The sequence below is a fragment of the Acanthaster planci genome, linkage group LG21, assembly GCF_054643075.1.
Source record: "Acanthaster planci isolate LZ-2023a linkage group LG21, COTS_SCS, whole genome shotgun sequence".
Lineage (NCBI taxonomy): Eukaryota > Metazoa > Echinodermata > Asteroidea > Valvatida > Acanthasteridae > Acanthaster > Acanthaster planci.
This window is the reverse complement of record NC_141797.1, coordinates 10,229,494-10,242,714: the sequence shown is the minus strand read 5'-3', so window position 1 is coordinate 10,242,714 and position 13,221 is coordinate 10,229,494. Positions and strand designations below refer to the sequence as shown.

General features: G+C 41.9%; 2 protein-coding genes across 2 annotated transcripts; one reads left to right on the top strand and one right to left on the bottom strand.

Annotated features, from left to right (window-relative positions):
• Nucleotides 1–476: 476 nt before the first annotated feature.
• Nucleotides 477–9,666, top strand: LOC110981185 (actin-like protein 6B). The gene is made up of 13 exons (XM_022238534.2): nucleotides 477–628; nucleotides 1,979–2,055; nucleotides 2,528–2,711; nucleotides 3,130–3,230; nucleotides 3,719–3,816; nucleotides 4,324–4,418; nucleotides 4,722–4,828; nucleotides 5,800–5,948; nucleotides 6,534–6,648; nucleotides 6,968–7,048; nucleotides 7,420–7,515; nucleotides 7,843–7,929; nucleotides 8,510–9,666. Exons 1-13 carry the CDS (start codon nucleotides 604–606, stop codon nucleotides 8,588–8,590), a joined length of 1,296 nt encoding a protein of 431 aa, XP_022094226.1. The 5' UTR covers nucleotides 477–603; the 3' UTR covers nucleotides 8,591–9,666.
• A 2,234-nt stretch (nucleotides 9,667–11,900) lies between these two features.
• Nucleotides 11,901–12,530, bottom strand: LOC110981208 (uncharacterized). Its single transcript, XM_022238575.1, has one exon. The coding sequence runs from the start codon at nucleotides 12,528–12,530 to the stop codon at nucleotides 11,901–11,903; it is 630 nt and encodes a 209-aa protein (XP_022094267.1).
• Between the last annotated feature and the right edge of the window lie 691 nt (nucleotides 12,531–13,221).

The window sequence follows — 13,221 nt, the reverse complement described above, 5'->3', positions numbered from 1 at the left end:
ATGGGTGCACTGAACCAGTCCAACAAAATTTGGAGCCCCAAGGCAGGCAACTGCAGTCCCTGAAGCCTCTCAAACCATGGAGGTAGAATCAATGTGTTGTTTGGTCCTTCAGATTTCATTCGATTTTCGATTTTTAGAAGGTTAACCAATGATTTTTTAATTATCCGCCCAAAACAAACTCCCCCCCCAAAAAAAAGTGAATGTTCCCAAGTCTTCCCAGCAGACATTTTTCAAATGACATCCTTCGTCTTCCACAGGCTCTCCTGACAAATTTTCAATCACATTTTTGTCTGCTTTGTCCTCAGATGGATGCCCCTAAATCTACAGAGATAATCCTGGACCATACTGACACAATCCCACATTTTCTTGTCCCAAACAGACCCCTTTTTTGAAAGAATCTGTAAGGGGTACCTTTTCCTTAAACTGGGACGCTGCACCCTTGTGCATTGTGTCAGCCCCAATAACAAAGGAAAGTGCGCCACCTATTGATGTGGCCATATTATTGTGTGCATGTGGCGCGTCCGTTTGCCGGGAGAGAAAAGTGAACAAAAATCTTGACGAACAGGCAAACTTACCCACAGTAAACTGTTTTGGTCATCAACAATGAGTGGAGGTGTCTATGGAGGAGGTAATAGTGATAGTGCCTTGCTTTGTTCTGATAATCAGGGCCTAGGGCTAAATTAGACTGTTCAATCAATGTGAGACGAAGTAAGTTTTGCTGCGTCCTTAATCATTGCATCAATTCCGAGAAAAATTAGTTTTCGCTTTGTAAATTATATGTTGTCGTTCTGTAAATTCGGGTTAGGCCTATATACAAATACACGAACGTAGTTCATGACACAGGGCCAAGTATAGGGGTAGTACTGATGTAGGCCCAACATATAAACAAGCAAACAAAAGCATTAGGGGCCTAGGCCTAGTACTAGTTTAGACCTAGTTTGATTTGATTTTTACAAAATTTAGCCTAAGTAGTTGGTTAGCTTAAGGCTTTTCATTAGTTAACTAGTGACCAGTGTTACACCAAAACTATGCTAAAGTGTCATTTTAACTGATGTTAGTCTGAGTACATGGAGTTAGGACTCTATTATGAATCACCTTTTTAAATATTTGGACTTGGCGGGTGATAGTACTTTTTTGTAGAGTACAAATATCTTCATTGCATTTCACTCAAAATAGCTTATAGCCCTAGGCCTACATGATATAGGCCTAGGTATGTACCCCCAAGTCAAAATCCTCGGAATCCATCCCTTAAACAGTCCTGAAACTCTGTAATGCACCCACTTTAGGATTCAGTGGGAATCAAAGATTACGATGAAGGTGGTATTTAAAGGTTTACTCACAAATAAAAAGATAAATTTTCTGTTTAAATCAAAAATGGTTGTAGGCCAAGCTCAAAGTCGCCATCTTCCTAATATTGCAATTCAATCTGTATGTTAATGTCCCTGAGATGACTTCACGGTGTGCCAGCCCAGCAGACCATTCATAAATAACATACGATGTCTGCGTGCTCATGCCAACAACTGTTTCCTGAGCGGCGCAATGTCTGGGGTACAACTCAATGTGATCACAGCTACCAAACATTGTATTGGTCAGGAAGCAGTTGTCCATACAGAACTTGGCTCATCACAAAAGGCCTACATCGATGAACATGTACCTCTTATTTCCATAACTGTGGGGTTTGTGACCCCTCCCCCAGTTCCGGGATACCTGCCGCTACCACCACTGGAAATCGAAATCTTAGCCTATGATTAGCAATGATAATTACACAATATTCTAACTATAGAATTTGGAAGTCACATAACAGTTACCATAGCTAGAGCCATTTTTAAATAGACAAGTCTCCAAGACTTTTACTTGACCCACCCTTCCTGAAGGAGCTGATGAGATATACCAAACATTAAAATGGATCATGTTGACAATTTCCATTTATGGTAATTATGTCAGACTTGTTGATTTTTTTGGGTTTTGTTTCACTCAGATGAAGTTGGTGCTTTGGTATTCGATGCTGGTTCCTTTTCTACCAGAGCTGGGTATGCAGGGGAAGACTCGCCAAAGGTACGTACCATATAGTGGGTGCGAATTGGTGAATAGCCGTTATGCACAGAGAAGCTATTTTGGATTGTGTTCCCAAAATCTCATTCTTCCATGCCTCCTTTTCATTTTTCTGAATGTGGCTTAAAACATTCAGATATAAATGACAACAATATTTAAATGACGTTATTTTGTAACAGAGTTTAAATCAGTACTTTCATTTTTATTCTCAGATGTCAAAATAAAATTAACCTCGCTTTCAATTAAATATGGCTGACTTGTGGATGAGGCCGATTTGCTCATATTCATTGGTTGAGTGGCTTGTTTTGAAAGGGAAGTCTACTGAAATATGGCTGTTCCCGTTGGTAGAGCTTTTTCCTTTTTCTTCTCAAGTGAAGTTGAGAGTTTTAAGATGCCATCTACGTGTACTATTTGTGTGTGGCCCTGATGTACATGTAACAACTGATTGTAATGTTAATAACTCACCTTTTGACAGGCTGAGATTCCAACGGGGGTAGGCGTCCTAGAAAACAAGGAGCTGGAATCGTTAGACATCGACGGGTTGGGCGCGCCGTCGTCCATCCGCGACGGAAACAAGAAGAAATACATCATTGATGTCAACTCCCTGAGTGTGCCGCGAGCGGGGATGGAGATGGGGAACCCACTTAAGGATGGCATGGGTAAGATATGACGGCATAGTCTGGTGACTTGCTCACATTGAATGCAACTTTTGTGACATTTGTATGTAGGGGGTCATTTGTATCAGCAGGGTTTAGAGTTTAGTCAGTTTGCTCAACCATGCTCAGTGCAACATAATTTGCAATGCAAAATGCAACACTAATCTTATGTAACATGCAACAGTTAGCATTGTTGGACTTACGTGCAGCTCTCAACACAAGTGACAGAGAATCGTACATGTTCAATTCATTAATGCAAGTGCAGGTGTTTTTCCGTTGTACAGAATTCTGCCGCAAAAGCCTGTGATGCAGTTCGTTTCATTTTGTTGCAAATCACTGCTCATACATGTGCCTAAAAAGCCAAGAGCCTAAAAAAGCTGGAGGCCCATAATGGACGTCGATTTTTCTCTTATTTTTGCAGTGGATGACTGGGAAATGTTTGGTGCCTTGTTGGATCACATTTACAAACGTTACATCCAGTCGGACTCAGCTGAGCACCCAGTGCTGATGGCAGAACCGCCGGTGAGTATTGGGCTTGAAATTAAACACAAGTCTATAGTTCCCATAGAGTTGTGTGTAATTTGAAGCCGCAGCCAAGTAATTTGACTCCGCCGTAGGCTTTGGCACACCCAGACCTCATAAGACAGGTTGCAATTGCAGGCCTTGAATCGTTTAATAGCTCCAGAACAGTTTGGTTATGTAAACCATTCAGTGACACTGGGCTTGTTTGCTTACATCAAAATTATGAACAGAGAAATGGATAGGAGTGAGATCTGAGCCTGCGGCCTTTGAAACACCCTGCCGATATGCAACCAACTAAGCTGTCCAGCCTTTTGTTGGTGGGTCCTCCCAATGCTAACATCTCGGGAATAATTTGTGTAATTTGCTCAGTCTGTGGACTAATGCCCATGATCCAAACTGGACGGGTAAACACGTTGGAAATAAAAATCTCACGCTTTCTTAGCCCTTCAAGCCTATTAAGGTTTGTTGTTATAATATTTTCTCCATAGTGGAACACAAGACACAAGAGAGAGAAGTTGACGGAGGTGATGTTTGAGAAGTACAGCATACCAGCCTTCTTCCTGTGCAAGAACGCAGTATTGACAGCGTATCCTTGAAAAACCCTAGACCGACAAGTTTATCCTTTTTTTTTCATTGATTGATTTTTGATTATTGATTAAGGTTTCTCTCAATCGAGCCTCCAGCTTATTTTCTTTTTTGGAGGCCTAATTTTTTTGAAGTTAAGCGAATATTGTAAAACATGAAGCAAGTGTTCTCTGAAATTGACCCCCCAAAATATGTATACATATATTTGTGGGTTTCAAGGAGGCCAATCATTGTGTTATATCTAGGTTTTGTGGGTAGACAAAAATTGAAAATTTTGGTTCGGAAATTTTTCCTCTTCTCTGTATTAACTTCTCAAATGAAGGATGCAGTTTGACAAAGTTGTTTTTGATTAATTGATCATAAACAAAGCAGCTGAGCTACCAACACATTGATCGATTATTTGAGAAACCAAATACTTGCTGTCCGATCAAACCAAATTAAATAAACAGAATGAGTTGCCCAGAGGAAAGGTGATAAGATTAAGATTCCTTAAATGATGGCCTTGCAGATTTGCAAATATCCGCTCTACTGGGCTGGTTATAGACAGCGGGGCGACACACACAACAGCGACCCCGGTACACGAAGGCTATGTCTTACAACAGGGTGAGTGGGCAGTTTTATCATTATGCTCTCTGCATAGCTTGAATGTGAATGTTAATGGAGTCAGTTGTTGTGTCCGTGAAAGTGAAACACACGAACCCATCGTATAGTATTATGTATACGCAACGCACCCAAAAAAAGGTGCATTAGGAAAGGCGCCATAAGTCAGCGTATGGCTACGCTGATAGGACAGACTATCGCTGTACCTGAATAGCCGTATACTGGGCAGGCACTATTGGAATACCAAACTGGTTCATTGAAAAGTGTTTTCCGTACACCAACTCGAGTATCTTGTCTCACTCTTAGGCATTGTCAAGAGTCCCTTAGCGGGAGATTTTGTCACCATGCAGTGCAAAGAACTCTTTGACGAGTTGAAAATAGAAGTGGTACCTCCGTACCTCATAGCCTCCAAGGTACGTACAAATACGATGAATAATAACATGTAGCTCTCATGAAGCTCAGTATATGCTTTTGCTGGGTTCCAATCCATCAATGTTAAGATGCCTACTGTATATGCACAGTGAAGGAACTTCAGGACCCGATTTCACAGCCCTGCAGAGGCTCAACGTATTTCATGGAGACTGTAAGCAGTAAGCGCTGCCAAAGTCATGCTAAACTCGGAGGAAAAAGTTAATTAAACTTAGTGACACAACAATAGAAATTTCTACGCTGGAGCAACCTTTAGCACAGCCACGCCTAACACCGCCATGAAATAGTGCTTAAGGTTAGCAAATATTTCTGCTAAATTTAGCATGACTTTTCTGCTAACTATTAAGCAGTTCCGTGAAATTGGGCCCTGGTCTTTACACTCGTGGAAATGTCTCACTTATCCCTGTCTTATAAATACCAGGAAACTGTCAGAGTTAACAAGAAGAGGTTTATTTACCATACACTTTGTGCACTGAATTTCTTATGCATGGGTTATCTGTTTAAATGATGAATAACGACAGATAGACGCTAGCTTTGGTGCCGGTAGTTGTCACCCACCGTTCCAAAAGTGGGACGGAGGCTTCTGAGTTGGTATCTGGATCAACATCTGCAATACACTATGATACTCCTTCCCACATAACCCCCCCCCACCATCTCCTCGCTCTGAGTAAAGAAACAAGTAGAAAAATCAGGAAAATAATAGATAATTATTACACCAATACCATTGTAAACAATGTGTGTCATGTAATGTTTCATCATCGTTTCCACTTGTCTGCCAAAATGAGACATTAAAAAAAAATCTCCGGCTGACACTCCCCCCAAAAAATTACTGGATCCGCCCTTGGTTTGTGGTAGAGAACACTGTTCCCGATGATACAGTAACAAATGAAGTTATACATGAGCAGCATCTGGATAACAGTGAAATGATGAAAGGGGTCCATCATCCCACACACAGGAATCAGTCAAAGAGGGTGCACCTGCAAACTTCAAGCGGAAGGAGGTGCCACAGGTGACCAAGTCCTGGCACAGCTACCGAGTCAAACAGGTACTGCAAGACTTCCAGATCACAGCGCTGCAGGTGGCAGACACGCCTTATGAACCGGAGTGAGTGTTAAGTTATATTCATTCAGTGACGCAGCAGGTGATTAGTGTTACCCATTACTTGTTGGACATTGTGTAATGTACCGTTTCTGATGAGTGTTGTAGATGACTGAGTTTTGAGTGCTAAGTCTGCTGCCAATTATTAAACAGGTTAGGTGTGAACAAACCTAGAAATCATGGACATTTGGATGCAGATGTGTATGACTCGGACTCGACCCAGATGACTTGAAACTCAGACTTGGACTCGATGTTTTGTGACTCAAGTACAAGTCTGATTGGTACAAAGCATTGTTTTTCACCAGTCATCACCAGTGATATCTCAAGCACTTCCAACATTGAAAAGTTAAAAACACACTTTCTCACAGGTGCACAATCACCCTAACATCCTAAATCCCTCAATTTAAATATGGCCATGTACGCCATTGGGAGTTTAGGTTAATAGCATAGCTTTTATGGGCCCTCTGTGTTTATGTGTTATTCTTAAGAATGCAGGTTCGGTAATCTTAAGAACCTGTAAAGTACTTACAAAGTTCTTGGCATCCTGTCTGTCAGTGGGTGATATAACATTGGAGATATTCCTTCCCCTAGGGCCGCTGATCAGTTGCCGTCAGTCCTGTACGATTTCCCCAACGGCTACCATCAGGAGTTTGCCGAGGAACGAGTCCGCATCCCGGAGGGCCTGTTTGATATCTCACACGTCAAGGTACGTGGACTAGATAGCTTCATTAGTTCTGTCATAGATAGACCCCACTGGCTGCGCAGATATCTGAGAATCACTTTCATCCTGCCTTTGAATTAAATGTAAGCTGGTTCTGTGGCCTTAGTTGTGGGATCCTGAATTTCCCAACAAAAGAAATTATTATTTGTACAAATTCAGTGGACAAGACAAAGTCACTTTTGAAATTAGTAGGTTCCAGTTAGTGAGCTTGAGTACTGTAAAGGTGACAAATGGTTAATGTTGGGTGTTTCATTCGGTTTGCTGGTCTGTCAACTACATCAAAATGTCCTCTTTTTTCTGCTAGGGATTTGAAGGGAACACCATGTTAGGTGTCGGTCATGTAGCCAGCACGAGCATTGGACTTCTAGATGCTGACATCAGAGCGGTAAGTGTCATTTCATGTCACTCGTAATCAAGGAAACCAAAAAACTGTTACAAATTTCTTGCATCGGTATTCCGCACCATGGATTTGGAGAAAATTTAAACACCAAGCGCATTTGTTTTTAAACATTCATGTTTTATTACATCTGATATTGAAAACATCGTACGCATGTCAGAATCACTCTGTGAATTGCTCATGGTTTTCAGTTGTGTTGGTATTGACCAGTTCCTTAGGCAAGTGACTGTTGACCAGTGACTATTGACTGGTGACTTTTGACCGGTGACTATTGACTGGTGACTATTGACTGGTTACTATTGACCGGTGACTATTGACCGGTGACTATTGACTGGTGGCTATTGACTATTCTATTTCAGGCTATGTACAGTAATGTCATAGTGACCGGAGGCAACACCCTGCTGTCTGGATTCATAGAACGCTTGCAGAGAGAGCTACAGAACAAGGCACCACAGGTGACTATTTACTTCATCCGAAGGATGGCATTAGAGAAAGAAGTTGTCATCCTTACTGATGTAATAAGTGCCATCGGTAGTTTGTTGACATTGCTGAAAATAGAGTCAGTGATGTCAATGCCATCAAAACTAAGATTGACAATAAATAAAAGAGTGCCACCAAGCCGACCATCACTAATCTGACCCTCATCAGCCCATCAGCAACCTGTACAACCACTGAACTTTCACCTCATGAAAAACCCACAGGCTAACTTCTGCTGTTGACTTAAGTGCTTTTTAAGGTTTTGCCAAGAAATAAGGCAAGTTGTTTTGTTTGGCCTCTTGCAGAACATGCGCCTGAAGATCATTGCTCCTTCGGGTACCACAGAGAGACGGTTTAGTGCATGGATTGGTGGTTCCATCCTTGCCTCCTTGGTAAGTACCATTGGTTTATCCTGAAGTTCATTGCAGGACCTCTGTCAAAACCATTCCTGGACCCTATCCCTTCAGGGAACTTTGGCTAGAAACCCTCTCAGACACATCAGTCTGCATCATTTGTCAAAGTGGCTTGCCTGCCCAGTGTAACAAGATCCAACAGGTCAATTCTCCCCAAGGCCAAACAGCCTGGGAGTCTGTGGTTGCCAGCCACCACAAGATCCAACAGTGGCATTGTTCAATGAGACTAGCTCCCATTGTCTCAACATAGCCAGTCTGTTCGGCTGCCCTTGATTGCCTAGTGCATCAGTGTGCATCAGACTTTTTCACCGGATGCATCATGCTACGTTTGGCAGGGTTAGAGTTTAGTTACAAATTGGCCACATTGAATTGACAGTGAGGTTAATAATTCACCTGGGAACGCGAGAATAAAAATTAAAGGCAATGAAATGAGTTGTACCTCACTCCGATTTGCTCGGGAAAAATTGCAACAATTACACTGACATGGGTGAAGGATAATTAAGTGTGAGCTTCAAGTCACACAAGTCTATTATCGTGATGTCTTCTCTTTCTGTAACAGGGCACGTTCCAACAGATGTGGATATCCCGACAAGAGTACGAAGAAGCTGGTAAAAGCTGCGTGGAAAGGAAATGCCCATGAACTGTCAGTTTTCACAGTGTTCCTCACCAGGTCTGCCACCCCCAACGCCCCCTACACACCAGGCAGTATTTTGGCACAGGAAGCGTGTCAAGACTCAGGATGTTGGTATTCCGTTCAGAACCTGCAAGAGCCTTCATGCTGTGTTCGTTATCGTGCATTAAGCAAGCCAGAGTGGCCTTCATGAAGAGGCGTACTAAGAGATATGGATTTTGTCTTCTGTTTTGAAATCTTTTCCCTCATGGGTTTGTAAAGTGGTAGCGTTTGGAGACACCTAAAGAAAAGGTCACTTTTGAAAATAAGTCTGGTTCTGATGAGGTCCACTTGTTTGAAATTGGCATTGGTTTGTGGCCCACCTGAAGACTGTAAGCCATTTTATGGAAAATGCTACCAATGTATACTCAGTGGCAATATCACAATAGTCATTTCCCATAAGTTGATATGCTCTTGTCGTCCTAAAAACAACCAGAGCCCACTGCCTGAAATGTTACCCCAAGCCAGCAGTTTCTAACAGAGCGCCACTTCTTCCCAAAGACTGTCTACATGCAGACCATATCACTGTAACCAGAACTTTGTCATAAAAGATGTGAAAAAAAACAAAGAAAAACAAGATTTGCCGAAATTTAGATTCTAAAAATGTACTTTCTATTACTGTTTAGTTATAATAGTGTTCTTAATGTCAAGAGTCGACTGTATTTCTGCATGAGAACACTTGGTATTACCTGCAATCCGGTTTGTAAGTGTGACGTCACTTCAGGTCAAAACCACGCCCACTGCACATGCAGAGCACAGAGTTACATGCATTGATTGGCGTTTACATGGAACCATGGAACTGGAAGTTAATGCGTAATTTCAGTGATTGTCCAATGAGAGCCTGCAAATCGCGGCACATCCGCCGTTGTGACGAAGTCACTTACAAACCGAATGCATCACCAGTTTTTGTCTGATAGAGGTTTAATATGAACATTGCAAACATTTCAAAGGGTTACAATCACAAGACCAGTCAGGCAACAAATGTTTGGAGCATTTGCATATTTAAACAAGGAATCAATAACAAGGTGTCCTATCGATCAACTTTTGAGTCTAAGACTTGTGATCGTGTTTATTGTGAAGACATCAAGAAAAACAAGTGCATGTCTTTTATGCAAATTTTGTGTACAGATTAGACAAGCGCTCTTAAACACCTTTTGTCTTTATTTGAGATGTCACCAAGGAAGTTTTATTTTAAAAAATTCTCATTTTTTTCCCAATTTTGTTTATGTATACGTGTACTTTATCAATAGCAGTGTTAAACTTGGTTTAACATTGACTCGGGTAAGTCCCGAAGAATTCCAATCTTGTCCATTAAAAAACGTTTGTTTCTGCTTGGATTTTTCTTCTGTGTCTTCAAAAATTTGCATCGTAGGCCCAGACTGATTTATTTCGGATTCTTGGCAAGGTGTCCCGTTCATGGATAAGAAATGACATATTGAAGGTTGTAATGGCGTTCATTTGTTGGAAGAGGCCTCGTGTACACAGACCTGTGTGTTTGGCACGGGCCCACTGACGTTTAATACACGTCTGTGCATGGGCTGCGTTTGGGCTCCGTCTGAGGCTTCGTTCCCAAAACCAATCCCCGATTGTGGGCCTGAAGCGTTTAAATTAAATTGGATTACTGTAATTTCTGGCTCTCTTTTGCATTTTATTTGATGTTTTGTGGCACTATTAAACTAATTACTGCGCTTACAGCTTCAAGGTCAGCTAGTTAATATATATATTAATTATTATATATCACCCCCACACGTTTGAAATGGGGGATGAGCCACTGAATCACCACCCACCCACACCCATGCACACTCACCCACACAGTTTGGGTGATGTGCAAAAAAGGAAAGCGGATTGTGAAAAATTTTCAGGGTTTCCCAACGAAAAATGTTTGCAATGTTACTAAAAAGGGAAAGCAAGTTTAAAAAGCCATAAATGACATTCTAACGACAGATCCTGCTTGAAATTGATACACATTATAGATGTACATCTTTACCATGAACATCACCCCCTATATGGACCCCCCCCCTTCACAGGTTTGTGCCACTGACTTAAAAATGCACAGATCAAATCACATACATTATTACAAATTACAATTAGTTAGGAAAAGGTCAAAGTAATACAAAAAAGTAAAGGCAAAGTAATATACCGTCGCGACCTCTTTGTTTAGCTACTGTCAGTTCTAAAGAAAATACTGAGTGAAAAATTAGGTTACCAAAACCGCTGTATTGCATTGCATCCATCAGAGAAGGTTGGTTGAACTCATAAATGGGATAATATGTCAGGAACAGATATCCTTTGGGGAGTGATACAGATCGGTGTCAATTAGGAGGAAATGGGAAGTTTGGCCTTGTACCCTGCTGTTACCAACAGGAAGGAGGAACTCGGCTGAATATCGTGTTTCAATACGTGTTAAGGACTGGCGTTTGAAAAGAACCAATTTCTAGAAGTGTCACAAGTCTTCTCTTGGGTTCACAAATGATTTTGGAGCAATGAAAGAATGATTATTATGAAGTTAAATGCGTCTCTTAACAATACAATTAACCCTTAAACGAGAAAATAATCGTTTTGTTGTGCTCATTTCCTATCCAGAATAATATCTGCTATCGCATGTCATGTCAGCTGCTTGACATAATCATTCAATTTTCAACTTGTACTTCAGTGTGAGTTCATTTTAACACTGATTTCTACGAAAGCATAGTGCTGTCAACGCGAAATAATTATTCTATCTCGTTGAAACGACTTAGTATCTCGTTTATACGAGAAACATGTAGAGATATCTCGTTTAAGCGAGATAACTAAGTCGTTTGAGCAAGATAAGTATGTCGTTTAAATGAGATAAAATATTTGTTGCGTTCGGAGCAATACGCTTCCGTAGATTTCCATAGTTATCACTGCTTGCCCAAAACTAGCCCCACTAGTGTGGCACGGATTCTCACTCCCGATTAAGGATAAATCGGGAGTGAGAGTCCGTGCCACACTAGTGGGGCTAGCCCAAAACCGCTGTGTCAACGTACAGTGAAAGCACTGTTAACCGTATATGACCATTTTAAAAACAATCCACTTGTTACGTTTGTGAAAAATTCTGTTACATCCACTTTTTCTAGAAGCTTATAAATATACTTGTCAATTGTGATTATTGATTATGCTAATTATACATGCTATTATTCTATGTAAGGTTTTATGTCGAGCTTGAAACGAAAATTACATTGTGTCTACATGCATCACATCAAAGGTCGCGGAAGCGAGTGTCTTTGAGACGACTTGTGAAGCCTGTGTTATATAACGTTCACTTTCCACTGGCGGAGGCATTCACAGATCCAGGCAGAACATAGACACGGATACCTGGCTTATCGTAGCTGCTCCACACCTTGAAAAAACCAGCTAGACCATCACCCTTCACTTCCCAAAGTGATCCATCTCTTCGGGCGCCGGAGCCGCGGTCATCCCACAAAGATGGTTCACCAAGAACCGCGGGTAGGAGTAGGCCAAGATCTTCCCGGATGCAGGCGTATTTTCTCGTGAAGGCCGGGGACGGCTTGTCATAACCGTTGACAACAATGTCGCCAAGTGCAACGTAGTTCTGGGGTGGAATCGCGCGCCAAAAGGACCCATCCTCGCGACCTCCCGATCCATGGTCATTCCAGATGGGCTCATAGTCGACGGGTGGCTTGACCAAGGGCGGGTCTAATTCTTGAGCCGGCTTGATAAGGAAAATACAAGAAGGTGGAGCGCCGGGACGATAGCTCGTTTTCCCGGGCATGGCAGCCTGCCCGATCATGTAATAACCATCGGGAATCGACGCCAGATCGGCTTGGACAACAGTCAGGTCTCTATTGGCGCCAGTCCCATCATCGCCGTACACGTGCACTATCTTCGTTGCAGTAATGACCTGGAACATCTCGCGTTTGGCTGACATTTTCCCTGGATTCTCCAATAAGTTTACAGAAGGATCGGAGCAACCAGTTTCTTCTTTCACCGTCGATTTGGTACACGATCATTGACAAGGCTGAGATCAACCAACTGTTTAAACAGTTGAGCACAGGGCATTGTTGAAATGAAATCAATCCAATGAGCGCTCGACAAAATGACGTCATGCATTATTTTGTCGTTCGGTTCCCAGGTCCCTGTGAGCGAAGGCGGTGACGGGACCGTTGGTGTACATCGTCAAAAACATCGCATTCATATAGCTTTGTATGTTCCCTCCAATTGGCTGCCAATACTGAAAACTAGCGGCGCTACCCTAAGTCACGCCTGGTTTCGATTGCTTGACTAAGTCACCCACATAATCCATCGGTCGGAAGATGTTGCTCATCAACAGCTCAAACGATAACTACAGGCAATTGATTGAATGATTTTTTGATTGACTTCAAAAGCATACATTATACGGCCGATACTCGACTCTCGGTCTCTTTCAACCTCAGTTAACTCATCGTTCCTTGCCTAAAATCTTAATAGTACTTTCAGTGATTGTTGATGGTAGTTTTAAATGAATTAAAGACTATATTGTAGACTTCTATTTGCATTTAATGCCTCGTTGTCCATACGCTTAATAACTTAACACGGAAATTGTGCCACATCAAAATGAAAATTATTCCTTACGTACGAAG

Coding starts and splice junctions, on each gene's coding strand:
- LOC110981185 (XM_022238534.2), top strand. CDS start 604: ATGAGTGGAGGTGTCTATGGAGGAG. Junction 629..1,978: donor TGGAGGTGTCTATGGAGGAG/GTAATAGTGATA, acceptor TGTTTCACTCAG/ATGAAGTTGGTGCTTTGGTA. Junction 5,949..6,533: donor GACACGCCTTATGAACCGGA/GTGAGTGTTAAG, acceptor TCCTTCCCCTAG/GGCCGCTGATCAGTTGCCGT.
- LOC110981208 (XM_022238575.1), bottom strand. CDS start 12,530: ATGTCAGCCAAACGCGAGATGTTCCAGGTCATTACTGCAACGAAGATA.